Source organism: Epinephelus moara, chromosome 23 (assembly GCF_006386435.1).
Source record: "Epinephelus moara isolate mb chromosome 23, YSFRI_EMoa_1.0, whole genome shotgun sequence".
Taxonomy (NCBI): Eukaryota; Metazoa; Chordata; class Actinopteri; order Perciformes; family Serranidae; genus Epinephelus; species Epinephelus moara.
Window position 1 is genome coordinate 24,253,415 of NC_065528.1, and position 27,908 is coordinate 24,281,322.

General features: G+C 43.2%; 1 protein-coding gene across 1 annotated transcript; it reads left to right on the forward strand.

The window, feature by feature from the left end:
• Positions 1–1,711: 1,711 nt before the first annotated feature.
• gnptab (N-acetylglucosamine-1-phosphate transferase subunits alpha and beta) lies at positions 1,712–27,803 on the forward strand. Its single transcript, XM_050035700.1, has 21 exons — positions 1,712–1,980; positions 4,255–4,340; positions 4,728–4,847; positions 5,281–5,331; positions 7,912–8,114; positions 8,452–8,516; positions 8,694–8,828; positions 16,556–16,717; positions 16,815–16,994; positions 17,210–17,380; positions 17,499–17,622; positions 17,709–17,924; positions 18,529–19,607; positions 19,688–19,887; positions 20,215–20,434; positions 20,548–20,661; positions 20,772–20,857; positions 20,948–21,046; positions 21,160–21,327; positions 22,978–23,068; positions 25,061–27,803. Exons 1-21 carry the CDS (start codon positions 1,819–1,821, stop codon positions 25,130–25,132), a joined length of 3,804 nt encoding a protein of 1,267 aa, XP_049891657.1. The 5' UTR covers positions 1,712–1,818; the 3' UTR covers positions 25,133–27,803.
• The last annotated feature ends 105 nt before the right edge of the window (positions 27,804–27,908 follow it).

Sequence of the window (27,908 nt, forward strand, 5' to 3'; positions counted from 1 at the left end):
GCAGTGTTCTTACAGATTTCTTGAGAACTGAGTCATATATGTTATTGGCAATGCTTGTTTCAGTAAATTCCTGGTAGTAAAACCCTGTGTCACAGCCACAAAATGTTTTTAACCACTGAAAAAAGTCACACCTAAAAAAATCTTTGTCAGATTACATGTGTGAATATTATCACCACAAGCAGTCATTTTACTTTGCACATTGAGTTGCCTCAATTGGTGAGTATGTAAAATGAAGTGGAGAAAACAATTCCAGAAATAGCATACACTAAAAAATACTTTTGATAAATACTTTGGCTTAAAAGTACTTTTGCAGTTGCCAGTTGTCTACCCGGAAGTGATTGTTGTTGTTAATGTGTCCTCACAGTGATCCGATCTATAGGGTACTTGATCACATCACAAATATGAGTTTCAGCACTCTAGTTTCTGGATTTGGGAGAGAGTTGTTCATGTTCACCAATATTTTTGGACTGTCTTTGAATATAGGAATAGCCTGTATGATTTTTCTTGAGAATTGGTGTGGTTCCCCTTTAAAGATAATTATGAAAATAATGTGGTGAAGCAGAAGGTGAAGCTTCCGATTTATTGGTCCATCTACGTCCCAACCCTCACCTATGGTCATGAGCTCTGGATAGTGACCGAAAGAATGAGATCGTGGATACAAGCAGCCGAAATGAGTTTCCTCCGTGGGGTGTCTGGGCTCAGCCTTAGAGATAGGGTGAGAAGCTCGGACATCCGGAGGGAGCTCGGAGTAGAGCCGCTGCTCCTTTGCATCGAGAGGGGTCACTTGAGGTGGTTCAGGCATCTAATCAGGATCCTCCTGGGCGCTTCCTGTTGGAAGTGTTCCAGGCACATCCCACTTGTAGTAGGAGGGATTACATATCTCATCTGGCCTGGGAACACCTCGGGGTCCCCCAGGAGGAGCTGGAAAGTGCTGCTGGGGAGAGGGACGTCTGGGGTGCTTTGCTTGGCCTGCTGCCCCTGCGATCAGATGGATTGATTTTTAAATTAACTGTAAAGCAAATAACTTTGTCAGGTGAAGTGGTTGCTATTAGTCTTCGACACACAGAGAATAATAAAACAATTCTGCAGTTCTCCTCAGCTCTACAAAGCTTTTTAGCATCTTTCAGCACATTGTTTTGGCTTTTACAGCCCCAAACTTTACCGTTTAGATTAACACCACTCCTGTACAGCCCCAAATGCCACACTGCTGGTGAATAATAGTGCATCTATAGCACCACGTATTTTTCCCAAGTGTTGGTAGAGAGCAAAAGAGTTTAAGAGTTGTTACATTACATCCTTCAGGGGGACACAAACACGACTTTAATGAAAATGTTGGAGAACGAGGTAAAAAAGAAATCCTGCACAAAAATACAACCCATTACTTAAATTATTATGTTTTATCTGTACAGAAACATATAATAGGAAAAATAAAGTATGTGTGTGTGACCATCTCCATCCTGTGATGCTCAGGAGTTACTGATCTGTTTAGAATCAAGGAATATCAAAGTTTTTAAACTTAATTCAAGTGCATTTGTCACTGAGTGCCCGAAGTTACCTTTTCTTCCCTAGTAAAACTGTTGGCAACAGTTGGCCGTGAAGGCACCACGGCCCTTACTCCTCCCTCCCACCAGAGGGCGCCCGTGAGTTTGAAGCGCAGCAGCAGCAGCGGGGCGGCAGCAGCGTCACCACCGCAGAAGAAGCGTGAGATGTATGGTTGTCATGTGTCATGCCGTCTGGCTGGTAGTCAGCTGACAGCCCCTGGTCGCCTGTGATGTTTACTTTCTTTGTTTAGTGCGTTAAACGTGTTTCTTTGAATGAATGCAGCGCTATGCTTCGCCCAGGAGAACCATGGTAGTCGTCAACTCGGTGCTGAAGCTGTTACAGAGGCAGACATACACCTGTCTGTCCCATCGATACGGGCTGTACCTCTGCTTTGGGGGGCTCGTCCTCATGATAGTTTCCGCCTTTCAGTTTGGCGAGGTGAGCATCTTCTGTTTTCCTAACTCACGTCACTTGCTGGCAGCCGCTTTGTATTGTTGAATTAGCTAACGTCCATTACTCCACAGCTGTGTGCTGCTTCTTTTGATTTGAGGCACCGTCTCACCAGAGTCCACTCAAAAATATGGCTCTTTAAGTTCACCAAGCTTGTCAGCAAACCTGCGCATGTTTAGGTATTTATTTGAAGCGTATTTTGAATCTTTGAGGTGTTCATAATACTTCGGCGTAATAATTAATCACGTGATGTAACGTATCTTAAAGGAACTGACTCCCATGACTTGCTAACTCACAGCTCTCCACGTTTAAACTCAGCCGTGTTTGTTGAGGGGGATGTGTGCATATCAGCATGGGCGGCTTGTGAGACAGTAGGCCCCTGGGCACTGATAAGCAAATGGCCCCACCACCTCTGCTACATGAGAGCAAGACACACAGACTGTGTGGTGGTTTGGCACCTCTTTGTAGTCATTAAGCATCCTCTTGTGGGTTTGTGTCTCTTTGTAGTTGTTTTGTCAAATTCTGTAGTTATTTTGTGTTTTTTTTTTGTGTATTTGTGGCTGCCCGTAGCCATCAACATGGCGGCGATGTCCATGGTGACGTCACTGTGCCCATTCCCTATATTGTGTCTTTTTATGGTTGTTTTGTGTCTTCTTTTTTTTTTTGTTATTTTTGTGTCTATTTGTGGTTATTTTACCCATCTCTGTAGTTACTATGTGTCTCTAAGTAGTGCCTTTGACTCTCTTTGTGGGTTGATTATGTCTCTTTGTAGTCATATTGTGTTTACTTGTGATTTTTTGTGTCTCTTTGTGGGTATTTTGCTCATTTCTGTAGTTATTATGTGTCTCTAAGCAGTTCCTTTGAGACACAAAAAAACCACAATGAGGCACAAAATGGCCGCAAATACATTGTGGTCATTTTGTGCTGCATTGTGTTTTTTTTTGTCTATTTGGGGCAATTTCTGAGTCTTTGTTTGGTTATTTTGTGTTTCTTTGTTGTTGTTTTGCATCTCTTTCTGGTTGTTTTGCCCATATTCATAGTTATTTTGTGTCTCTTAGAGGTTCCTTTCCATCTCTTTGTAGGTTTTTTGTGTCTCTTTATGGTCATTTTGTGTCTCCTTGGGGTTTTTTGTGTCTATTTGAGGCAATTTTGTTCCTTTTGTGGTTGTTTTGTGTCATTTTTCTGTCATTTTGTGTGTCCTTGTGTTTTGTTTTTGTCTATTTGATGCAGTATTGTGTCTTTTTTGGTTGTTTTGTGTCTCTTTTTTGTATTTTTTTGTGTCTCTTTGGGATTATTTTGCCCATATCTGTAGTTATTATGTGTCTCTCCATGGTTCTCTTGCATCTCTTTGTGGGTTTTTTATGTTTCTTTGTGTTCATTTTGTCCCTCCTTGTGATTGTTTTGTGTCTCTTTGAGACAATTTTGCATCTTTTTTGGTTGTTTTGTGTCTTTTTGTGTGTTTTTTGCCCATCTCTGTAGATATTATTCATCTCTTAGTGGTTCCTTGGCATCTCTTTGTGGGTTTTCTGTGTCTCTTTGAGGTCATTTTGTGTCTCCTTCTGTTTTTTTCTTTGTCTTTTTAAGGCAATTTTGCATCTAATTTGTTTGTGTTGTGTCTTTTTTTGGGGCTTTTTTTTGCGTCTCTTTTTGGTTATTTTAAGTGGTCAGTATGTGCTAGTTTGAGTGACATTTTGCAGGTGAAGGCCAGGGGGGGCAAAGTTTTAAATGAAGTTTGGATTTTATTCTGATGTGTTTTTGTCCTGGTATATGATTATATGTTAACTTCAAGAGCACAATATCCCCTTGGTGTCTACCTGTGCAGATTATGAGTGAGCAAGCTGTTATGTGCGATGTTTAGGATTTTTTTTTTTTTTACCATTTTATTCACCAATTAGTGCGTACACATGTTGACAGAATGGGCATACTAACAAATATAAAAACAAAGAAAGAAAGGCAACAATAGATTTAGAGACGTTACTGATTGTAACGACTGACTGACTGTGTGAGGAGAGAAAAAAACGAAACCGGGGAGGTGGTGGTGGTAAATGACTGGAGGGCTTGGTATGTTTAAGTTTAAATATATTTCAGACAAGTTTTGCAGGATGGGACTGGATTAGTTAGATTCTTTCTGTTCATATATACACACATTCCCACAGACACACACAGTTCCACAGTTGCATGCTGATATTTAGGAGTTAACAACATCAGCAGCTACTTGTCTGAGAGGTTTATATCACCTTGTGCCCTCTCCTCTCCATACAGGTGGTGGTGGAGTGGAGTCGGGACCAGTATCATGTGCTGTTTGATTCGTACAGAGACAATGTGGGTGGGAAATCATTCCAGAGCAGGTGAGTTAAAGACAGCACATAAGCTCCTAATGAACGGAGCAAAGGAAATACATGAATTTCACTGTTGTGTTACTGCCTCATTTAGACAGATGTCATCTCTGCACTCACAGTCACAAGTGCAAAATATTCTTGGGTGGAGTTCACAAGTGAAAATCTAATCATAATAACAAGTGTTGATGTGAAAAAGTGTGTGCACTTCCTGCAAAAACCTTCCTCTGTGCCGCACAGGACTGTTGGCACCCTTCCCTTGAGGGAAATCTGAAAGAACTGGACGAGATGTAACCATGCATGAACAAAAACCAATCCAGACTCGCTGGGGAGGGAAACAGGGTCACGGCTTTGCAGTTTGACGACTGTCTTGAGTGATGCGAGTGTTTCTCTTTGCAGGCTCTGTCTGCCCATGCCTATTGATGTGGTGTACACATGGGTGAACGGCACCGACATGGCTCTGCTGAAGGAACTGAAGACGGTCAAGGAGCAACTGGAAGAGGAACAAAAAGCTCTAAGGTAGCTGCGGTTCCGCTGTCTGTGCAGATACAGCTGTGCAGTGAAACTTAGTGGTGAAGTAGAATCATTGTAGGCCTTAACCCACAAGGCCTGCAGTCAAATTTAAACCTTTATTTTCTGTAGAACGTCTTACCTGAAGTATGTGGTGATAGAGTGCAAACACACTTCAGTGGCTTCAGTTTTGGTACACGAGCTGTAGCATTATCACTCTCACCTTGATTGGCTTGTTCAGACATTGCCCCAGAGGAAGAGGGGCTCTGGGATCAAAGGTTAAAGTAACTCTGAGGAGAAAGTTCATGTTTCATTAGTCTCTGAACTTTTCTTCTTCTATCATCTGTTTGTTAAAATGGTGCTGCTCCTCTGTTTATTGGCTTCTACAGACCTCTGTGTGTGATGATAAAATAATATGAATTCACTGCTTTGTCGCACACAGGGAACGCCTGTGGAAAAATGCAAGTGAGACAACTGAAGTGCCAAAAGAGAGGTGAGTGTTGAGATATGTTGGGTGTGTGATGGTCCCCTTAGGTCACAATGTTTCACACTGCATATTAGCCCTGGGCTAACTTAGCCCCATTCCACACGCACACATTGTTAACCCAGGGTTAAGCCAAGCCCAGGGCTATATGAATCACACCACACCTCTCAGGGCTCAACAGTAAGGATTGCCGGATTGCCTGGGGCAAGTAAAATGCCAGATCCAGCAAGTAAATCTAGCAACTCAATTGTCCACTCAGGCTAGTGGTAAAAAGCAAACTAAACACATTGCTTTTTTCTGGAGCTGATGATGGCAGTAGCTAAGGAGTGAGCCATCTTGCTCCCTTCTCATCTCTGTTGAGTTTTGCACATGTGCTGTGCCAATAGGGCTGCAGGTGGTGGGTAATGACAAAGTTTATGAGCTGAAGTGCAAGTGAGCATCTCAGTTATCCTGGAAACAGGAGTTTAGATGGGTGGCGTTAGAGGACAGTTCACTGTAGTCTTTGTTGTCATTTCCTAACTGCTTATACATAAAACAGTTTCCATAGGGCAAATAAAAATTTATTTAGGTCAAAAAGATTTCTGACCCACTTGCTTGACGGAGCAAGTGAGACAAAAACATTAACCTTGAACCCTGCTACTGCTTGCCCAGGGTCAAATGCCTGTTGGTACATGTGACGTGTTATTGTTGTTTTAAGTTAGCTAGCTTGCTAGGTACCTGCTGTTTCTGTTAGTAGAACTTACCATGCTTAAAACATAAACATAAAGCATTGGTGCACTGATGATGTGATGTGTGATTGGACAACAAAAACATGACATAAATTCCAGTAGCTCCATTTCACACTGACAACTTTTAGCCCAGTTTTCAGTTGTTATTCGGGTGATAACCCTGCAAACTTGAGGCTAATTCTGCTCTGGAGCAGCGCCAGCAAGCTCTAGACTAAAGGAGGTCCAGATTCCACCTTAGTCACTAGTTCAAGGTCCACTCAGTTTAATACATTCAGTGTCGTTCTTGTGTTTGGCCATGGCATCTAGCAACTTCTGTCTCTGTCAAGTAGCTGTTCGTTAGTCGCTCACTCTACAGCAGGAAATTAATTAATATATATAGACTCAGTTGCCAGTTTACTTTGACTAATGTATATCAATAAGGGTAGGCTAATTAACAGAAACACCTCTCTGTATAATACAATACAGTTCAACAGCACCACAAACGACATCCTCAAAAATCACCATAAAGCTGAAGCAGCATCTCTCCAAATCAGAACTGAACATGATAACCTGCATAAAGGAAGGATTTATGGCAGGACTGTTGTATTAGACTGCTGTAGTTTTAGCTTAGTGTACCTAATAAACTGCATATATGATATAGTTAATTTTCCAGAAAATAAACAGAGGAACTGTTTCTACATTAAACTGCTGTATGAAGGACCCAGGAAACTAAATCCCCGACAAAAACATGCAAATCTATTATTTCCATAAAGACTGAATGCTCATTGATTTACAACAATCCCTAAAACGACGAGATAAGAAAGGGAGAGCTGCCACTGGGGGCTGGGTGATCTGTAGGAAATCAAATATTAGAATATCCTTTACCAAATAATTTGATATCGATATTGTAACGATACTGTAGGGTTGACTGTTGGTGCTTTCAGAAAATATTTACACAGATTTTTGATAAATAATCATCAGTAATGTGGCAAATAATAGAACAGCTAGAACAGTCTAGTAAATCTAAGATCATATCTCGTCTCATATCACCATATCAGTATATTTCCCAGCCCTGCCACCACTGTGTAACAGGTACTGCAAAATCTAAATAGCCTATTTGTATGTACACTCGCTGACCACTTTATTAGGTACACCTCACAGTTTTTGTTTTATGTAAAAGTCTGTTTTTACAGATCATTATGAGACTAGTTGGCCTTTTATAACACCAGGAAGTGACAGCTAAAGGCACAATGGAACAATAGTGTAAGCATTTGATGTTGAAACAGGAAGTTGGGGGGTTGGTTTAACCACAGAGAGCTGGTGGGATATCGGTTATTTGATGGCGGCAAAAGAGGCCCAGCGTTGTTAATAAGTGGGTGGGTGTGACTGTCATTTGCAGCATGCTTTATAGGAAGTAAAGGCAATGGAATATGAATCTATTGCATCTTCTTATAAAACGTGCGTACACAGTGGTTTGAAAGACAAATCTAATGAGGTCAAAGGGTCCTTTTACATTTTTTTGCAGCGCTGTGAATCTTAAAGCTGAGCCCCAGTGTCGATTCAAGTTCAGAGTAAGGATTTCCTGTGTACACCACCAAAAGCATTAGGTTGCAAAGGGCCCCCATCTCTCTCGTCTTCCCGCTCGACTCTTTCTGTCAAGATTAAAAACCTGTTAGTTTTAACCACAGACACACAGACGGGGACTCGATGCAGCATTTCCACAAAGGAAGCCGTTTTGCTAAATGTGTGAACGTGACTAATTTCACATGTATGTATGAATAGCTGAAAGGCCGAAACCACTAAGTTAGAGGAGGCGGCCACCTACAGGAGAGCACAGGGTGAAGATAATATGAGTAATGTGTTTTTTTGTTTTGTATTTCAGTGTAAAGCTGGAGTGTCTGCTGTCCCACTGCATCATAGCGCCCATGCTGGCGCTGGACCCCGCGCTGCCAGCCAACATCACACTCAAAGAGCTGCCGTCGCTCTCTCCCTCCTTCTCTGCTGCCAAAGAGCTGCTGCTGATGAACAAACCCTTTCACCCGTCCACCACCGTCTCCGTCGCCATCTTCCACTCTCAGGCTGACGGTAAAAACACACGCAAGAATCCAGAAACACTGGTTTAAAAACTAGATTAAAAAACGTCCAGCAACAAAGGGCAGGAGACGATGCTCGCTCAGTGATCCCAAACACCATGTAAGAGATTTTCCAGGCAGAGAGATAAACTGAACCCAGCAGGGGATTATCACTCAGATATGAAAAATATTTACAGTGCAGAAGATGATATTTGAAGTGTGGTTAATAAGTAAACAGAGCATGAGGATGCAGCAGCGGTGGAGCAAGGAATCTGTATTCTGAGCTTCTTGTTAGACTTCTTGGCTACAGATTTTATTCTTCTCTCATTATTTATCAATTGTTTTTACAGCTGATAAAGCCTTTACAGATGTGTCTAAAGAGGACCAGAAGTTCTCTGTGTCCAGATGTTACCTGGTGAGTTAATAACACTTCTATTAACTGTTAAATGCATGCTGAACCGTATGAAACTGTCTGATTCAAGATATATCCTCATCATTTCCTCCTATAATGGCAGATAATTATGAAATATCACATATCACACATATCATTGTTGGATGGTTGAAATGTATTTCTTTGTTGTGTGTTTTGCAGACGACAGATAAAGAGGCTCCAGGTCTGATCCGCATGCAGTCTCTGGCCTACCTGAGCGGCTTCCCGGCGACGTTTAAGGAGACAGAGCAGCTGAGAGTCAAACTGCCCTCTGCGATAACCAATAAGATCAAACAGGTAAAACTTTTTCTTATCATTATTACTGACTTCATTATCACTTATTAATAGGGATGCCCTGATCTGAGTCCTTACCGTCGATACTGAGTCCGATCAGATCCCATCGCTCAGAAAATATTTCCAGTAATAGACTCTGAGCCAGTACAGAATATCATATAGACTCCAGAGCACTCTTCACTTTCTCATCAAAATGAATCCCCAGAAAAGAAGTAGGAAGCTAACATCACTGTATCTGGTAATATCCTGCGATATGGAAGTACTGAAGGGGCTTTATAAAAAGGTAGCAGCCAGGTGCCAGACCCTAAGCAGCAGACATCCAAGAGACACGGCACAGAAAAAATGCAAATACAGCGAGGTGAAACGCCAAATGAGAGTGAATCTGTGGTCGGCTTTTACTGTTACTTTTGCTGGTGAGGGTGTTCACAAAACTGACAATCCTGCATGGTAATAGTTAGGCAGCAACATGAATCAAAACTTGTTTCTCAGCTGAAATAGTTTCTGGGGGTGGGGTGCCTTGTAGCTCACCTGGTAGAGGCCTTGACGCTGTGGCTGCAGGCTCGATTCCAACCAGTAGCCCTTTCCTGCATGTCTCCCCCCTTTCACGCTGAAGCTGTCCTCTCAAATAAAGGCAAAAAGCTCTTAAAAATTTCCTAGAAATAGTTCCTGGTGTTTGGGAGATCAGAAAGACAGATAAAAAAAAAAAGTTATTGGGGTAAACCGTGGCAACTAAGCTGCTTATTTGTTAGAGTTAGAATTGACATATCTGCAGAGATTTTCATCATATGGGTCTCCTTTTTGTATTTAACATCTACAATATTCATCTGTTATGTCTTAAAGCATCTTTCAAAACACAGTTACAAAGTGCTTTACAATAAAAAAACAACTCATATAAAACAGAGAGAATGAAACCAACAAAAGTAAAATGCACTAAAATATCATTGAAAATAAATAAAATTGCAGAAAAGCAAGTCTAGAACTTGATTATTACATCAAAATACAATGTCAAATAGACTGTCCTAATTTTTTAACTTCGTTTTTATTTCAGTTCCAGCAACCTATACAATCTTTTTCAGAATTTCCATGCTGTTTTTTTCTATTTTTTTTTAACACATCCCAGCTTAAAGTATTAATTTTGAAATAAAACAAAAGGTATAAAGTAGGAAAAAGGAATGTTGTGTGTATACAGTGGCATGAGTGTGTGTATCTGCATCAACAGGTGAGTCAGGTAGGGAAGATAAAGATACTTATATACTGTAAAATATGTAGGCGGATTTCGATGACTTCACTATGTTAGGCAGGTCGTTCCAATATCTAGGAGCTCTGAATGCAAAGGCTTAATTTGGACCTTTGAGTGACAAATATGGAGGCATCTGACAACATTGTTTATTCTGCATGTCTTGTCAGTTTGTATATTATCTATTTAAGTTTTATTTTGATGCATTTTTCTCAAAAATCGACCTGAGGAAAAAGTTAAATCCACATCGTGTAGGTGTCTGAAAAGGAGGAAATTTCAGTTTCAAAACAGCAGGTGGCAGAGTTGCACACTGGATAAATATATAGAAGATGCCATTGACTTTTAGCTTCTTTTATTTATTATATTTCTTACTCCATGTGGAGAATGAGCGTTAATTCTTTAAGGTATTTTGAAAGTGACAATGTTAAAGACAACTTAAATATAACTGAGTTTGGCCACCAGATGTCAATCTCACAGCGTCCTAATATCACAGTACTGAAGGGTGCTGCTCACTCCAGATATACACTGTATATTTGTGTGGGCACAAATTAAGATCTTTTTATACATCACAGCAGCAGCGTAATCTAAGAAAGGGCTGAACACGAATGTCAAACCCTCCTTGGAGAGGAGGTTGCACTGTCCTGCTAAATATGGGCTTTTTCTATTTTAAACAGTTATGTTGTGATGTGGATAAAGGGCCTCTGTTTGGCTCGGCGGCGTTTGTATCTAATAATTTTCTCTAATCAGAAGTCCGCTTTATATTTTGAGTGCGAGGAATGCCACTAACGAGCGCGGATTACTCTGAAATAATCAAAGAAAACAAAACAGTGCAGCCTGGAGCTGAGTGACCCTGTCACACCAGCAGTCGGCCAGGACGGGCATGAGTCAACTGTTTGTCCCGTCTTCTGATAATATGCTCACATGGCTGATTAGATTTAACGGCTGACAGATTAGATAACATCTTTTGTAACTGCCTTTGTATATTATCAAATGTAAAACAAAGGTGTTATACAATAGAGTTACGTTATCACCTCCCAGTACTGTATTTTATTAGATAATCAATGGATTGGTGGATCAACGGGATCAAATTAAGTCATTTTTGATGTAAAACTCCCCAAGTTCACTTGTTCCAGCTTCTCAAATGTGAATATTTGCTGCTTCTAGGAGAGTAAACTGAACATCTTTGTGCTATTGATTGCAGTTTGACCAAACAAGCAGTTTTAAGTGCATCAGTCTGGATTTTGGGAGATTATGACGGCTATTTTCACTATTTTCTGACATTTTATAGAGCAAAAGATCAATTGGAAAAATGATCAGCATCTTCATTGATAATATAAATAATTCAATTTAACACTCAATAGTACGATATTATGTTAAAATTGCAGGTTCAAACCATTTCATGGCTAACAGGAGGAGTCAGCTCAATTGTCAAACTCAAAGCTGCAAGCAACAGTGCGAGCAGGTCCCGGGCTTCACAAAGCTCAGCGAAGTCACGCCATTTCAAAGTCTCGCCGTTTTGCCCCCCTTTAACAGATGTGAATGAAATTTGATGGATACATTCAGGACATTGTTCAGGATGTCTCCACTGAAATTAATTAGGATTATTAAAAAACAATTGGAGTTATGACCTTTTTACTGCTAAGCCGGCCCTTTTTGGTTGATGGCACTCATTGTTTTTGACCAGTCTTGCTAATTTATAACGGAATTGATTAGCCCCATCCTGCAATGCTGTATACCAAATTTAGCGTTGATACAGGTAAAGTAATTTTAAAAAAGTAGACACATTGTTTTCACATTATGCAAAATAGCAATAACTCCATTATAGTGGCCTTTTGAGGCTTTTTTTTATAGAGCACACTGAGCTGTAGATATGTGTCAAATTTTAAGTGAGCCAGACTCATGCTGTCACTTTTTCAGCTGTAAATTACAGCGCCACCATCTGGCTGATCGGGATTAAATTTAATGTGAAGCATTAGAACATCATTCCCAGTCATGGTCCTAAAATTCTTTTCTCTATCTCATTCTAGCTCACAGAAATTTGAGCAAAGGCATAATGTAGCATGTATTGCTATGTAGGCAATCAATATGACACTCATTAATTCTTGCCTATTTGGTGACAATCTGTCCACCAGTTATTGAGATACATGTTTTTGGTGTTTGTGTCGACTCCTATGGGTCAGGCTGAGAATGCTTTGGTAGGCCTATTCATCAACACATACTGAAGATATATATTAATATTTATGATGAGTGGACAAATCTTTAATGAGTTCTGGCCACTTAACTGCAAAATCCCTGCTTTTGTGAAGTTTTTTGATTGATGGCGTTTGTGTTTTTTTTTTGTTTTTTTTTAACCAATCTGGCTCATTTAGTCTTTTTGTTATATATATAGCATGAAAGGGGGGGGGGGGGGGGGGGGGGGATGCAGCAAAGGGCCATGAGTTGAAATTGAACCCGCAGCCGCTGCAGCAAGAACACAGCCTTCTTACATGAGGTACCTGCACTGCCAGGTGAGCTAGTGGACGCCCCTCATTTTGTCATTTAGTAGAAATGTGTATTTCAGTCCTTCAAGGCTGTGTAGCAAATTTGGTGTTGATAGAGCCAGAATTAAGAAAAGTATTTTCATTTTATGGTGTTTGACATTATGGAAAAAAAAACATAATGGTCCAAGAGGCTTTTTTTGTAGAGCACATTTAGCTCTATGTGTGTGCCGAATTTCAAGACACTTGGCACTATAGTGTGAGGGGTGTTGCCTTTCCAAAATGGCATTTTCTGTCACTAATTACAGCGCCAGCATGCAGCCGATTGGAGTCATATTTCTGGGGAAGCATTTGTAAATAGTTCTTGGTTATGGTGCCAAATATCATGTCTCTACCTTATTCCAACTCTCAGCAACTGAAGCAACGACATAAGGTAGTATATAATGTGAAACAGGCCACGCCCACATGTACCAATCAATATAATACTTCATATCTTGGTGAATACTTTACTCTTAGAGCATGTGTACCAAATTTGGTCAGTGTCAGGATCCCAACAGATGTCACATAACTGTTTTTTTTTTACATTATTCAAATTAGCAAAATATCCATCATGGCAGACATTTATGCTCCAGGATGCTTTTTTTGAGCACAATGAGCTTTATATTTGTGCCAAATTCCAAGTCAGTCAGACTCAGGATAACGTACTGTACATAATACTACTGTATGTTCTATGTGAGCACTAACAGGTGAAGAGGCAGCCTCAGCGGAGTCAAACTTATGTAACTTTGTGTGTGATGATATGTAGGTTAACTGTGTTTAACCTACATATCATCACCAAACGCAGTTGTCCCATCATTCCCTGCATTTGTCTCCAGGTCTGTGGTCGAGCCATAGCCTGGTAGGCCATGTGATAATAGCCAGCGGCATTCGGGCTGTAACCTTAGCTGGCGTTGCGGGGGTTAACATTAGAACAACTGTTTGGAGTGGCGCGGCGCCAGCCAACACGCTGAAAGGTCACAAGGATTTTACTGACCTTCTCTGCACTCGCGGACACACCCTGTCATCTCAGACATGTTTGTGTGTGCCCGGCTTTACCTGTGTGGAGTCCAGATTTTATCTTTGAGTGGAACAAGCTGGAACGGGTGCAGCAGGATTACAGTGGAGTGGTGGGAATAGAGATGATACCGGGACTTGTGAAGCCACACACACAGTCCAGGATGGAAAGTGTGTGTGTTTGGCTTTTAGGACCGGAGGGATTCTAGGTACACGGGCCGCCACACAATACACAGTTTGGGTTTCAAGGTGTTTCCTGGTGTCGTCAGGCCAATTCTGTGAAAGAGGGATGATGTGCATAGTGTGGAGGGAGAGGTTGAGCGGTGAGAGGCAGCTGGTATTTATAGCTGGTGTTAGACCGAGTGCTATGGTGATGAAAGCTGCCCCACAACCCCGATCATCTGCTCCCAGTGTTTGTGTACAAGCCTGCTGATGTGTTTGTATTAGCGTGTATTTTTATGTGGTTGCGTTTGTCCACACGGTGTCTCATCTCTACTGTGAAGCAAGATTGAAAGGTTTTATTTCCCATACAATATGTGCAGAGCCACACTGTTTAGGTTGTGCTGAAAAGGCTGTTGTTGGATATGTTTTTCAGCTAGAGTTGACAAAGAAGAAGTCTAAGTGTGCTTTACCTCATTTGGTTCGGTTCAGTCAAACTCAAGTTTGTCTGCCCCCTCAGTGTGGTTTGTTTGGGCAGGTGTGAACACAGCAATCGCACTCAGGTGAGCACCAAAACAACCGGACCGAGACCTTCTTGAAGAGGTGGTCTCAGTCCGGTTACAAATGAACTCTGGTGCGGTTCATTTGTGTTGAGAACGTGTTCCGACCTGGATCTGAACCAACTGCAGTCACTTGACACATTGTTTGGGTTAAACATGAGCATGTTACAGTCCTGGAGGATTATTAATGTGCACCTCCTCCTGTACTGCCTTAATATGCACATTCAGCACATCCAATGCATCAAAACATTGTTTTCTAGTTGGAGCTGCGTCTCGTTTTCAAACTGATTTAAAGACGTCTCTTTTGCCATGTAAGTCAATAAGAGAGTCTTTTCGGGCCACAAGGCATCAGATGATGGTGTTTTTACACTGTTTAGTCACTACGAAAATTGGCCTTAAAGCCTGGCGCACTTCCTGGGGGCCTGGTCACCACAGTCAATGAGGCAGATCCACTTCTATCTCCTCCACTGCTCTAATCTCCAGTCCAAACATAAAAAATCCAAGAAGCTAATGGCCAAAATGCCAAACTCAAGTCTTCAAAACAGTCCACAAACCAATGGATGACATCACGGTAGCTACGGCCATTATTTTGTACAGTCTTTGGTTGTGACACACATACGCCAAACATCTGTCAACAGAAAACTAGATGACCAACCGAATTGTCATCTCGTAACATTGACAATGTTTGGTACATTATGTAAAGAACTGGATAGTGTTATAGTTCAGTTTCTGACTGTCAGACTGTTCCAGACCTTTTGACCCAACAGGTGACACAGGATGACGCAGCCTCAGCTCAGATGAAGCCGTCCATTGTGCTGCGCGCCACTACAGCATCTCAACCCACTTGCTTAGACAGATCACTCAACACGAGGTTAATTGGTTTACTCAGAGGGTCAACTCTTTTCTAGGCTAATTACATTTTGTGTTGCCTCTGCAGTTACATACAGGCCACAGAATGTATGTTGAGACTAAAACTCACATGGGAAGTATTAATACTTGCAAAGAGCAACTTAAGCTGCATTAAAAAAAATGGAAATTGGAAGAATAAGGAATTAATTTGCAGGTCAGATGTAAAAATAAGTTCTATACATGTTAGGGTCTTATCTTGAATCAATCCTTCAAGACTAGTCAGTCATAATGTTTCCTTGTGGTCTAGTAAATAATTATGTGCCATGTGTGTATTGAAAATAGTTTACACTTGCTTGCGGGCAGACATGTGCCAGTGTTAGGCCACCACACACCTCTGCTTCGTGTGCAAGTGTTAGAGCATTATCAGGACTACGAGGAGAGCTATAATAAAGACGGCTATGTGATCCGCAGCTCGCTGTCTCCTGGCTGCTCCCCGCTGCGTTTATAAGACACAGCAAATCCTCGTCACCTAAAAACAGGAGCAGAGAAAAACAAAGGAGCCGGGTTCATGCGAGATGTTTGGGTTCAGCGTGGGATGATGGAGTGAGACGGGGTGAGTCTTTTTCCTGGGAAGCTTAGAGTTTAAGAGATGAGAGAGGGCGAGACAGATCGTTGGAAAGGGGCAAGGCCGGGGTTGGCTCCCTCACACACACACACACACACACACAGAAAGAGAGTCCTCCGATGCCTCACATAGCTCTCCATGTGACCCCCATGGAGAAGATGACATCACAGAATTTTCCGAACCCTCACCTCTTTAAACACACACAAACACAAACACACACACACTGGTCTGACTGCAGCAGCCAGCAGATGCCTCCACACAAGCATCATCACTGCTTTGATTTGACCTCCATAGCTGCAGGTCAGAGGTCACACTGTCAGTCTTGTCATTTGCGTTCCCAGACTTCCAGAAATCTTCCGGCCCCAAAGACAGACCGATGAAGGTTTCTTTCACATGTCTGGCTGGACTGTGGTTAAACCATGTCACTGGCATGTGACTTCACCTCTGAGAAATCTCTATTTAGACTGTTCCCACAGCGCATGTGGTGTCTCAACTCTGATTTTATATGTAAAAGTGCAACTAGAAAACGCAATATGTGTCTTGAGAAACTTTAAGTTCCTGTTTCAGAGTAGATACTTTGCCAGCACAGCAACCATGAGTGATGTAAGTGCATGTTGATTGGTCAAACAAATGCGCCAATGCAGCAGACAGCCCTCTGGGTAAACTTGTTAAACTTATGTCTTTATTAAGTCCACCAACTTCAGGAAAGTGCAATTCCAAATCACTGGAGCACTCTCTAACACCCTACTCTTTATTTATTTGTCCCTCAGTTTGAGTTGTACTCCGAGGCCAGCATCGCCCTGCTCCACCTGAACACCCCACAGGACTTCACCGATCTCACCCAGCAGGCGAAAAAGAACCTGACGCTGGATGGAAAAGAGTTAACCATCAGCCCTGGCTACTTGTTCTGGGACCTGACCGCCATCTCACAGGTACGACTGGTCCTCCCTGAAACCCTGTCGGCTCTTCACCGTGAGCAGTAACATCCCCTGAGATATGAGCTTAATATTTATCGTTTTTCCTCTCCAGTCTAAACAGGATGAAGATGTCTCAGCCAGCCGATTCGAAGACAACGAGGAGCTCCGCTATTCGCTGCGCTCTGTGGAGAGACACGCACCCTGGGTGCGGCACATCTTCATTGTCACGAACGGGCAGATTCCCTCCTGGCTCAACCTGGATAACCCCAGAGTTACAGTTGTCACACATCAGGTAAAATTTAAGCCTCGACATCTATCACACTGCACTGCACTCTTAAAGAGGGATTGGTAGTCAGATTATTTTTACTGACCCCTAAACCCTATGTTATGTCTTAAAAACCAAATAGAAAAATACCGAAACAATTACAGAACTCTCAAAGTGCAAAGAACGTGAATGTGAACACCACAGCTACAAATCTACTAACTATATTTCTCTTTTACTTCCAGGATATCTTCCTGAACAGCAGCCACCTTCCCACCTTCAGCTCCCCTGCCATAGAGACCCACATCCACCGCATCCCAGGGCTCTCCCAAAAGTTCATTTACCTCAACGATGACGTGATGTTTGGCAAAGACGTCTGGCCGGACGACTTCTACAGCCACTCCAAAGGACAGAAGGTGACAGAAAGTGCTCACAGGGAGTTCATTTTAAACTGTGTACAGATTGTACAAGTAAAAACATGTTAAACTGACTACAAACTGTCCTTTAATCTTGTCTTCCCTCACCCCACTGCAGGTGTATCTCACCTGGCCCGTCCCCAACTGTGCTGAGGGCTGCCCAGGATCTTGGATCAAAGATGGGTACTGTGACAAAGCCTGTAACAACTCCGCCTGTGACTGGGATGGAGGAGACTGCCTCGGTAAAGAACTCCGTCTCTTTCTCTCCTATGTAAATAAGCTAATTTGCTACGTTCATGTCTAACATGTCGTCCCTTTTCTCTGACAGGTGCGGCAGGGAACAGCCGGTTTGCGGCTGGCGTCGGCGGTGGCGGGCCTGGTGGAGCTGGTGGACAGGTGTGGCAGTTTGCAGGGGGTCTAGGAGGTCTTGGAGGGACGTCGTACTGTAATCAAGGCTGTGCCAACTCCTGGCTGGCGGACAAGTTCTGCGACCAAGCCTGCAATGTTCTCTCCTGTGGATACGATGTGGGAGACTGCGGCCAAGGTGAGTTTAATGCACCATGTTAATATTTTCTACTAGGAGTGGGAATCACCAGAGGCTTCACAATACGATATTATCACGACACTTTAGACAGGATGCAAAATTATGGCAAGAACATAATAAAATGAGAAAATGCACATAAAAGACAGTATAAGATAGAATAAATAAGATTCAGATACACAACCACATACTCACACTGACACACACAATCATAAGAAATACAAATTGGGTTTGAGACCAAACGATTATACAAAAGCTACAAAATTTTTGGTTTTAAGATTTCGTTTGAAGCTGTTTACTGAATCAAAGAGTCTGACGTCCTCTGGAAGGCTGTTCCAGAGACGAGGGCCGATGACACAGAACGCAGCATCACCGTACTTTTTAGTTCTACACTGGGGGACATTTAATAGACCGGAGGCGGAGGATTTTAGGGATCTAGGGGGAATGTATTTGACCAATATATCAGATAAGTAGTCAGGAGTCTAAAACTAAAAGAAAAGCCTTTAAAACTGGAGTAATGTGTTCTCTGTGTTTAGTCTTGGTGAGCAGACGTATCACCAGCCTTATCCTTTAACAGATGCATTGATTGTGTTGATTTCTGTTGCAGAGCACTTTGGCGAGCTGTACCATGTGACCCTGCTGAAGAACCAGACCCTGTACACCCTCCCAGTGGGTGAAACCAGGCCATATTTCAGCTTCGACAGACTGGCCCGCAGAGTCTCAGAGGCCCACATCAGCGACAACCCGGCACTTCGCCACACCTCCGTCGCTAACAAGTGGAAAACCATTCACCTGCTGCTCCATCCGGGCCACAACGCCACCCAGATTCACTACAATCTCACTTTCCAGAGACAAGATGACACAGAGTTCACCATGAGCTTCAGCGTAGCTGTCGACACTCGCGAGGTACCCCAAGTTAATGTGTCCCAAGCTGCGAGCAAAGACGGCGGCAAAGAGCCAAAGCCGACCCCGACTCCAGAGCCACCTGTACCGTTCTCAGACATTCCTGAGGACAAACGGGGGCCTAAGATCAAGAGGAGGCAGCCAGGTGAACCTCAGGTTGTCGTTGAAGTTCCCTCACTGAACGTGTCTCTTCTACCAGCTGCTGTGCAGAGTGAGCTGCAGAAGCTGGAGGAGAAACTTCTGATCGGTGACATCACTGTGAAGGGTTATAACCTCACAAAGGCTGAACTTCTAAAACCGTACAGGGCACTGGCTCAAAAGCAGCAGGACACTGATTCACATCCAGCGAATGAGGGTGCAGCCAAGGTCCAGGGTAAGCCCTATAAAGACCTGGAGGGAGAGCAGCTGGAGGGAAAACCACCGGTTGAAGACATAGCTGGAAAAATCATTCAGAAAAATCCAAACTCAAAAGAGGAAATGTCCAGGAAAGATGGGGCAGCGCCACAAAGAACAGTCACTCCTCGTATCACAGTGAATATTGATGATAAGCCTGATAAAGACTTTGTACCTCCCAAACAATACAATCTGAAAGCTGCGATCGACAGGCCTCTGACTTCCAAACTGCTCAGCAGCCTTTCCAAAACCAAGAGCACTGAGAGCAAGGCAGAGCCGGCCGACGCTGCAGGAGGAGCTCCAGTTGGGAGGAGACTCCAACACTACATCTCCACGGACAGAGGCTTCCTGCCGTGGGAGAGGAGGAAATACTTTCAGGAACTTCTTGAGGTAAGTACGGCAACAACTTCCACTTTCAGTCAAGCATTTTGATTTCTTTAAATGTTAATTTCTTTGTGGTGACTCTACAGGAAGAGGAGCGTCTGCAGAGAGAACTGTCCTACGAAACTGACGGTGCTGCCACCATCCGAAAGCTGCAGGACACCTTTGCTGACTCGCTGCGCTACGTCAACAAGCTGCTCAACGGCCAGTTTGGGTTCACGTCCCGCAAAGTGCCCGCACACATGCCTCACATGATCGACCGTCTCATCATGCAGGAGCTGCAGGACACGTGAGTGTGTTACAGATTCTTTGTTATAATTTTTAGGTACTAGGAACGGGCCGATTGCTGCTTGCAGCTTTCTCAAGAAACACTCATCCAAACAACTTCACATTAAACATTACGCTTTCTTTGCAGTATATGCATTATTTGCTGACAGCTAGCTATCTGGGACCAGGCTATTTACGGGAACTTCCTTGGGTCCTCAGCAATACACACGCCAGCTGTTAAGTCCATCCAAAGACTGGAGGAAATACACAGGCAGAGCCACATACATACAAACAAACAGACAGAGACTCCTTTGCGACGTGTTAAACTGCTCTGCTCTCTTTTCTCCAGATTCCCAGAGGAGTTTGACAAAACATCAGGCCATCGTGTTCGTCACTCAGAGGACATGCAGTTCGCCTTTTCGTACTTCTACTTCCTGATGAGTGCTCAGCAGCAGCTCAACGTGTCTGAAGTGTTTGACGAGATCGACACCGACCACTCAGGTATCTTGTCCGACCGGGAGATTCGAACTCTGGCCACAAGGATCCACGAGCTGCCACTCAGCCTCCAGGTTGGTCCTGGCTTTGATACGTCTTCTCTCCCTAACATAAGACTTTGTCAGATAATATTTTACAAGATTTCTTCTGGTTTTGAAGTGTGATATATTTTTGTTGCATCTTGTAGGACCTGACAGGTCTGGAGCAGATGTTGATAAACTGCTCTAAGACGCTCCCAACTAACCTGACCCAGCTCCACCTGGTGAACCCAACTCAGGAGGCCTACTATGACCCCAGCATGGTGAGCCAACACATTGAATCCATTGCATATGATAAGTTTTTAAGACCTCTTTTGTGGCTTTCTTGCTGAATAATTTGTCTGGTTTTCTGTGCTTTTTTTTCAATCCACAGCCTCCTGTCACGAAAGGCCTCGTCCTTCACTGCAAGCCCATCACAGAACGCATCCAAAAAGCCTTCAGAGACCAGAATAAGTACAAGTGAGTACTCAGTGTACCGTTATTCAGTCTGTGAATGTCTAAAAAATCAGCTTTACTGTTGCTGCTGCTAACATGTGCTCTGTTGGACAGGTTTGAGATCATGGGGGAGGAGGAGATAGCTTTCAAGATGGTGCGGACAAATGTGTCCCATGTGGTCGGCCAGTTAGATGACATTAGGAAGAACCCCAGGTAGGAAAGGATTCTGTTTGCCTTTCGTCTTCATTTCTCCCTCTCTGAGCCTAAGTTCACTACATCAGCTGTTAAATTGTACCACCATCTGTATTTTCACTGATCCCCAACAGGAAGTTCATCTGTCTGAACGACAACATCGACCACAGCCATAAAGATGCTGCCACAGTGAAAGCTGTGCTGAGAGACTTCTATGAGTCCATGTTCCCGCTGCCGTCCCAGTTTGAGCTGCCAAGAGAGTATCGCAACAGGTTCCTGCACATGGAGGAGCTCCAGGAATGGTAGGATGTGACGTTTAGACATCATTTAGTTCAGATGTACATTAAAAGAGCTTCAGATATTTGTGGTTTTGAGTAGGGATGTGGATTAATAGACTGATCATTCAGCGCTATCATGGGGTCAAATTGTAATTTGTCCACTACTTTGCTTTATCATCAAACCTGCAGAGCTAATTATATTCCCATGAGCCTCAGCTTTACCTTGTGTTTAGTGCTAGTAGGCAAACATTAGCATGCTGGGACGTTACTAAAGTGACATACTGCTGTCTCTCAAATCGGATACCTGTGTTAGCATACTTATGTAGTACGTTGGTAGCTTCTAAAGCTTCTTACCACAAATCTAATGCTTGAAACTTCTACAGTGGAGATGAGAGTTTAACATGCATTAACACCAAATGTAATTATACCCATAGATCCTGTAGCCTTGGCCAGTGGTTCCCAACTGGTCCATCCACAGGGTCCAGATTTCTCTTTTGTCATCAGTTCAAGGTCCACACAGTTTATATAGTCAGCGTCATACTTGCGTTTGGCCATGTCATTGAGCTAGTTTGCTGTCTCTCTCAAGTAGCTGTCCGTTAGTCACTCACTCTACAGCAGGAAACAGCACTTCAAAATAAAAGCTCTGTGCCGGAAATTCACTGTGCTTCAAAATAAAGTGTGTTTTTTACAAACTTGACACGTTGACCATGAATTATTACAGAAGTAACCCAATAAACAAACTGATGACTTATATCCGAAAAAACAATATAGTGGTAGTAAAAAATACACATATTTGAACAATGCTTTGGTGCTCATCATGATAGTTGGCCGGCATTGCACTTTGTAGGCTACATGGCGACCATTTAGGGTGTATAAGTACAGAGGTATCCGACTTAAGACACAGCACAAGTTTTGCTTTTACTATCTGTGTGTCATTTTTTGATGAATCAAGTGACAGTCAATAAATTGCAGAAAACAGTCACAAGTTCCCTGAGACCAAGGTGACCTTCAGTGATCTTTGGCAGACTTACTTTGTCCGACCAGCACTTCAAAGCCCACAGTAATTCAGTTTCAATCTGCTTGACAAGTGTTTGTGTAGTTGTTCAATAAATCAATCACAGGCGGTTATTGATGGTTAAAAAGCACACACATCAGAGTCTTTGTTGCACGTGAGTCAGTAATGTATCAAGCTTTTCTCGTCACAAACAGCTTAAGTCAAGACTTTGTGGCGATCACCACATGTGACCGAGCGTTGCCAGGTTGGAGCAGTGGGAATCCCTCCGGGGCTTTAGGGGGTTTTTGTCAGGGATCCTGCTCCTGTACTCGGGGGGGCTTCAGCTGGAGAATGCCGTCCTCACATAGAGGCTTTAAAATTAGACTGAGCCGCTTCAGATCAATCGCTGGCTGTAAGATACTTGTAAGATCATCACACAGCTGAGCCTCCCGTCTCCTCCCGTCACCTCCCCTCCCGTCTTTGTGCTCTTAAAGTGATAGGCAGATGCCGTTGGGTGATGTCACCTTGTCACCCTGTTGCCCTGCTACCCTCTGCATACTGTATGTTTCCTTCTTGTTACATCACAGCGCAACTAGCCTCCAGTGAGACCTGTGCACCTGTACTGTAGTTGGATGTTTTTGTTTAATTTGAACCTAACTGAAATGTGATTTTTCTTCCAGGCGGGTGTATCGGGACAAGCTGAAGTTCTGGACGCACTGTGTCCTCGTGACGCTCGTCATCTTCACCATCATGTCCTTCTTTGCCGAACAGGTCAGCATGTCCCACCTCGGACCACACGCAGTTTTTTGACACATTCAGATAAAGGCACACAGGACATGCGCCCACACACCTCTCCGTTTCCATGATTCACACTTGAGCTATGACTCAGGCCTTCGCTTCCCAAGTTCCACTCAAAGGTGCATCCGTCTCATGTGTCGCGGGAGTATGAGCGGCTGAGCCAAGGACCTGACTTTACAGAAATGAAAGATGCCCAGCAGTCCTCTGTGAAACGCGACACTTGTCTGTCTTTGTACTTGTATTTACTTTAACCTTCTTTGTTGCCAGACAAGTAGGATTTCTAGCTGGAGGGACGACCAAGGAGCATTATAGTGAAGAATTTTAAGATCAGGATAACGTTCTTGGACCAGTTTTCTATCACGTTCTTCCAGTATGGTGCTCAAAAGAGATTAAATCAAATGCCAGGAAATGTTTAACAAATACTACGCGACTCAGGTTTGACATTGAGCTGTTTCCAGGCGCTTCCCTAATCCGAAGGTTTCCAGTTTCTCCTCAGCGAACCTCAAGAAAGGTTAATAGTTGCAGTGACCTTAGGAGAATTTTCCCCCACAGCAGCCCGTGGGACCAGTGCTCCCATTTAGGAATGTGTCAGACTTGTCCAGTGTCTCTGTCACCAGACACAAACAGACTTTTGATGTCTTTTTGGCACCAAATGAGCCTAGCTGTCCCATGTTATTAAGATGGAGAAATCAGAGTCAGCTTTGTACTGTTTAGATTAGAGAGATCAAAAGTGACTTCTCTCCATAGGGAGGAGAGTTTACCCTGCTGCCCCACTTCTAAGATTATCTTTGCTTTCTTGGGTTACGAAAGGTCTGAGGGAAATATGGTGTCAAAGTCCTGTTGCGTTACCAAGTCCTATATGAAAGGAATAGTCCAGCATTTTTGGTAAATTTGCTTATTTGAGAACATCAATACCACTTATAGCTGCGTGTTAAATACAAAGCTACAGCCAGCAGCCAGTTAGCTTAGCATAAGGACTGGAGACGGGGGGGAAACAGCCAGCCTGGATCTGTCTGAAGGCTGCCTGAAGCAGCTGAGCAGTTGCCAGGCAGCCAAAGGTGTAGCGCTGCCCTATACTAAGAGTTTTCCTAGTCGACCAATAGTCGTAATTTAGGGCCATTAGTCGACTAGTCGCCTGCATGTTTATGATGTTAATGATTATTAAATGATATATTTTGGGCGGGGCAACACAATGGTTTGAGTTGAAGGTGTGAGAAAGAATAGTATCAGTAACATTGTTAACACTGTGCTACATTACAGAGAAATACAAAACCGTACTAATGAACCTTCATTAATATAGGCCTATATTTTATCTACAAGTGCACGTCACACACTGAGCGAGCCGCCTGTTAATGACGCTGTGGGCTAATGGGCATGTAGCTACTTCCATGTTTCAGATGATACGTCATGTTTGTAGTCGACCAATGAAGATGAGTTTACATATCACCTTGGGTTCGTCCTTCACCTTCTCAAAATGATCCCACACTTTGGATTTCCTGCCCGACATGTTATTAACTAGCCTGTGGAATAACCGCAGGTACCAGCCCTGGAAATTAACCTGACTCCTGTCTGACTGCTGAGCGTGGACACTTCCTGTGTCTGTCCTTTCAAATTAAATTCCCACATGGTCCAGACATATAGGTTTTGATTTATTTTGACAAGGCGCACATTCGAATAGAGTTTCATGACGAAGCAACCTATGAAATCTTATCAACTAATGCTGGTTGTTTCTGGTCGACTAGAATTTACTCCCCTTACATTCAACACACTGGACCTTTAAGCAGAAGGTCTGAGTACTTTTTCCACCACTGGAGAGTAGTATTGATCCTCTCATCTACCTCTCTGCCAGGAAGCGAGTAAGCTAAGTGGTGATCTGTAGTGTGAAGTGTAAACATCTCCACCCTTTGATTTGACACACATCCTCTCACTAATAGTGCCATTTCCTCCTCTTCCCTCTTCCTGCAGCTGATTCTGTTGAAGCGAAAGCTGTTCCCCAGACGCAGAGTGAACAGAGACATCAACCCTGAGCGGGTGTGAAAGAATGGAAGACTTCCCTCTCCTCTCCTGTCTGCACTTCAACAACCTCCACCCTTTCTCTCCTGCTCAGTCAAGAGGATTCGGAGTGGGGGAACTGGGTGGAAACAGAAATCTGAAGTCCTCGGTGCTTGTGTTGCATCAGCACGGACGGAGGACAGAGACTAATGTGAGATGGTGATGAAACATTTTCCAGAAGATGATGGATGGGGCTGGCCAGTGTAAGGAATGGCAGCCAGAAAGAAGAACCCTGTAATTCTTCTGTTAGTCCACCAGGGGTGTCTCAGATGTTTGTACAACACACTCACTTACAGAAACACAAACAAACACTCCCTCCACACTGCACCACCCTCCTCCTATCCTGCCTTCACCATGTCATTGATTCATGTGCTGTTAACGTGTGAAACATTTGACAGCAGCAGGTCAGGACTCGTCGTGTGCATGTGTGTGTGTGCAGCAAGCAAGTTTTACTATGAAATCCGCAAACTGTTTTGTTTAGAGCTCAAACGATTAGCAGATTAATCGATCTGTAACTGTTTTGATAATCTATTAATCGTTTGAGTTACTTTTGAAGGAAAAATGTGAGTCTTTTTTTCTGTTTTATATTATTGTGGGTTGATTATCTTTGGGATGTGGACTGTTGGTCAAACTAAAAAATACATTTTAAGATGTGTTCTGGGATACTGGGAAATTGTGATGGGCATTTTTCCACAGTTTTATTGACGGAATAGTCAGTAGACGAAAAGAGTCGGTACTTGGAGCCCTGGTTGTGTTTGGCTTTTAGTGTAATGTCTTCATTTTAAAGAAATGAAGGAAGAAGAACAAATAGGAAGAATAAAAGAGTTCATTTAAAGCTGGGGAAGGCAGAAAAAAAAATCTGCAGAATTAAAAAATCACCCTCCTCCTGCAGCTGCTCCCTCTCCGTCCTAAGCCCCTCCCATCAGACAACCATGAACATATGAACATGCTTCATACAGTAACCCAGTGTTTGCCACACTACTGACCAGAGTTGCACACACCCTCTTGTTATCAAACTACAAATGAGACAAAAACTACCTAGCTAGCCACTCCACGGTCTCTCTGCCTTGCTCACCGAGGCTGTGGACTACTCAACCTGGAGGAGAGCCAGCAGCTTCAGGGAGGGACTTTTGGTGGCGGCTGTTGTGGTTTGAATTCGGCCAGCCAAATCCCCTAGTGCTGAGCGCCCCCAGCACCAGGTCTAACCTTTGTAACAGCAGCAACAGAAAGTTTCCTGATCTGGCAGGGAGTTGAGGCTCTCCAGTCCCCCAGAGCTGGAGCTTGCTGCGACTACTCACTAGGGGTCTTATTCAGGAGCTGCTGCTCGCTCTCCTCCTGGCAAGGTGGTCTGTAGCGGCGGGGAGTGAGGCAGAGGAGACACTGTGATTTGAGTCTTTCGCTAATATAAGCTGCTGCAGCCAAGAGCCTTTGGCTGCAGTTAGCAGAAGGCTTAATTATTAGCAATGCTTTGCCGATAGTAACATGTTCAATTCTGTTTATCGTAAGACTCTCTTTTTGATAAGCCCATCTTCCTTTTTTGGGTTGCTTTGCAGTGTAGGCAGTTACAGACCGAATAACAGTATTTATTTCCAGTAACGTCTGGGTAAAAAACCTGGTGTCACGTACATAACATCAAACAGTGCTCAATCAAACCGCTGCTTCAATTAATTAGTTTTAAGCCTCCTTAAAAAAAGCCGGTATCAGTTTAAGTGTACACTATACTTAGAATATTTTCATGGCTTCACCTTGCCGTCAGCAGCAACTTAAGTCGATACGTCATAGTACGAAAGAGTTGCTGGTCTACCACTGCCTCTATCCGCTATTGTGTGAGGTAAAGAGGTGAAAGTATTCCAAAAAAAGTATACATTGAAACTGATACTGATTTTTCAGGTGGCTAAAATATGTTGTACAGCAGCCCCGTCCACAGCAGTACATTCTTTAGCTTCCATGCCAGTAAATTTGGTTCATCAAAATGATAGCAAACTGCCCTCCCCAGCTTTAAGTGCCGGCTGTCATATCTGTGTTGTCCCTAAAAACATGAAAACTTGAAGTGCCTTCGTTGTTCATTCCTTCTTGTTTGAACATTTGTGTTTATCTCCTCTTGTTGTTGTTTTTTTAACTTCTCTTCTTATAAATGTGGGCCACATCACACTCTAATCAGGAATGGATGGGACATGGGATAATATGATTCTTAATGTGGTACAAGTGTATTGTCGGAGCTACATGTAAGTGATACTACAGCTTTCATAGCCACCTGTATGTGTGTCCCCGTGGGACTCGACAGGCTCGCTACTGTCTGAAATTCAGACCCCTCAGCATGTTCTGTAACTTATTTTGATTGTCTTGTTGTGACAGTGAGCCCAGTGACTGATGCATCTGGTTCGAACGCCGCAGAATGTTAACAAAGCCTCAGACAGTGCTCGACAACTTTTCCCTCCGAATGTCAGTTTTACAAAGTTCTTTATTATAAAAAAAAAAATGGAATTGACTACTTGATGTTGTCAGCATTTTACCGCTGCCAAAAAAGTCATATGATGAGTGTTATGATGTCAGTAGGCGGGGCGATGAGTCACATATCTGTAAAATGGGATTTCCACAGATTGCATCAGTTTAGTGGCTCCTCTGACTGAAATAAAATGTGGTTTGGTTCAGTCAACTCGCTGTTTATGTCATGTGTGAACACAGCTCAGTACATTTACTCAACTACTGTACTGAAGTACATACACTGAACAAAAATATAAACGCAACACTTTTGTTTTTG

Excerpts from the sequence above, each read along its gene's own strand:
- gnptab (XM_050035700.1), top strand. The coding sequence starts at position 1,819 with ATGCAGCGCTATGCTTCGCCCAGGAGAACCATGGTAGTCGTCAACTCG. Across the intron at positions 17,623-17,708 it reads GGATGGAGGAGACTGCCTCG|GTGCGGCAGGGAACAGCCGG; the intron begins GTAAAGAACTCC and ends TTTCTCTGACAG. Across the intron at positions 21,047-21,159 it reads GACATTAGGAAGAACCCCAG|GAAGTTCATCTGTCTGAACG; the intron begins GTAGGAAAGGAT and ends GATCCCCAACAG.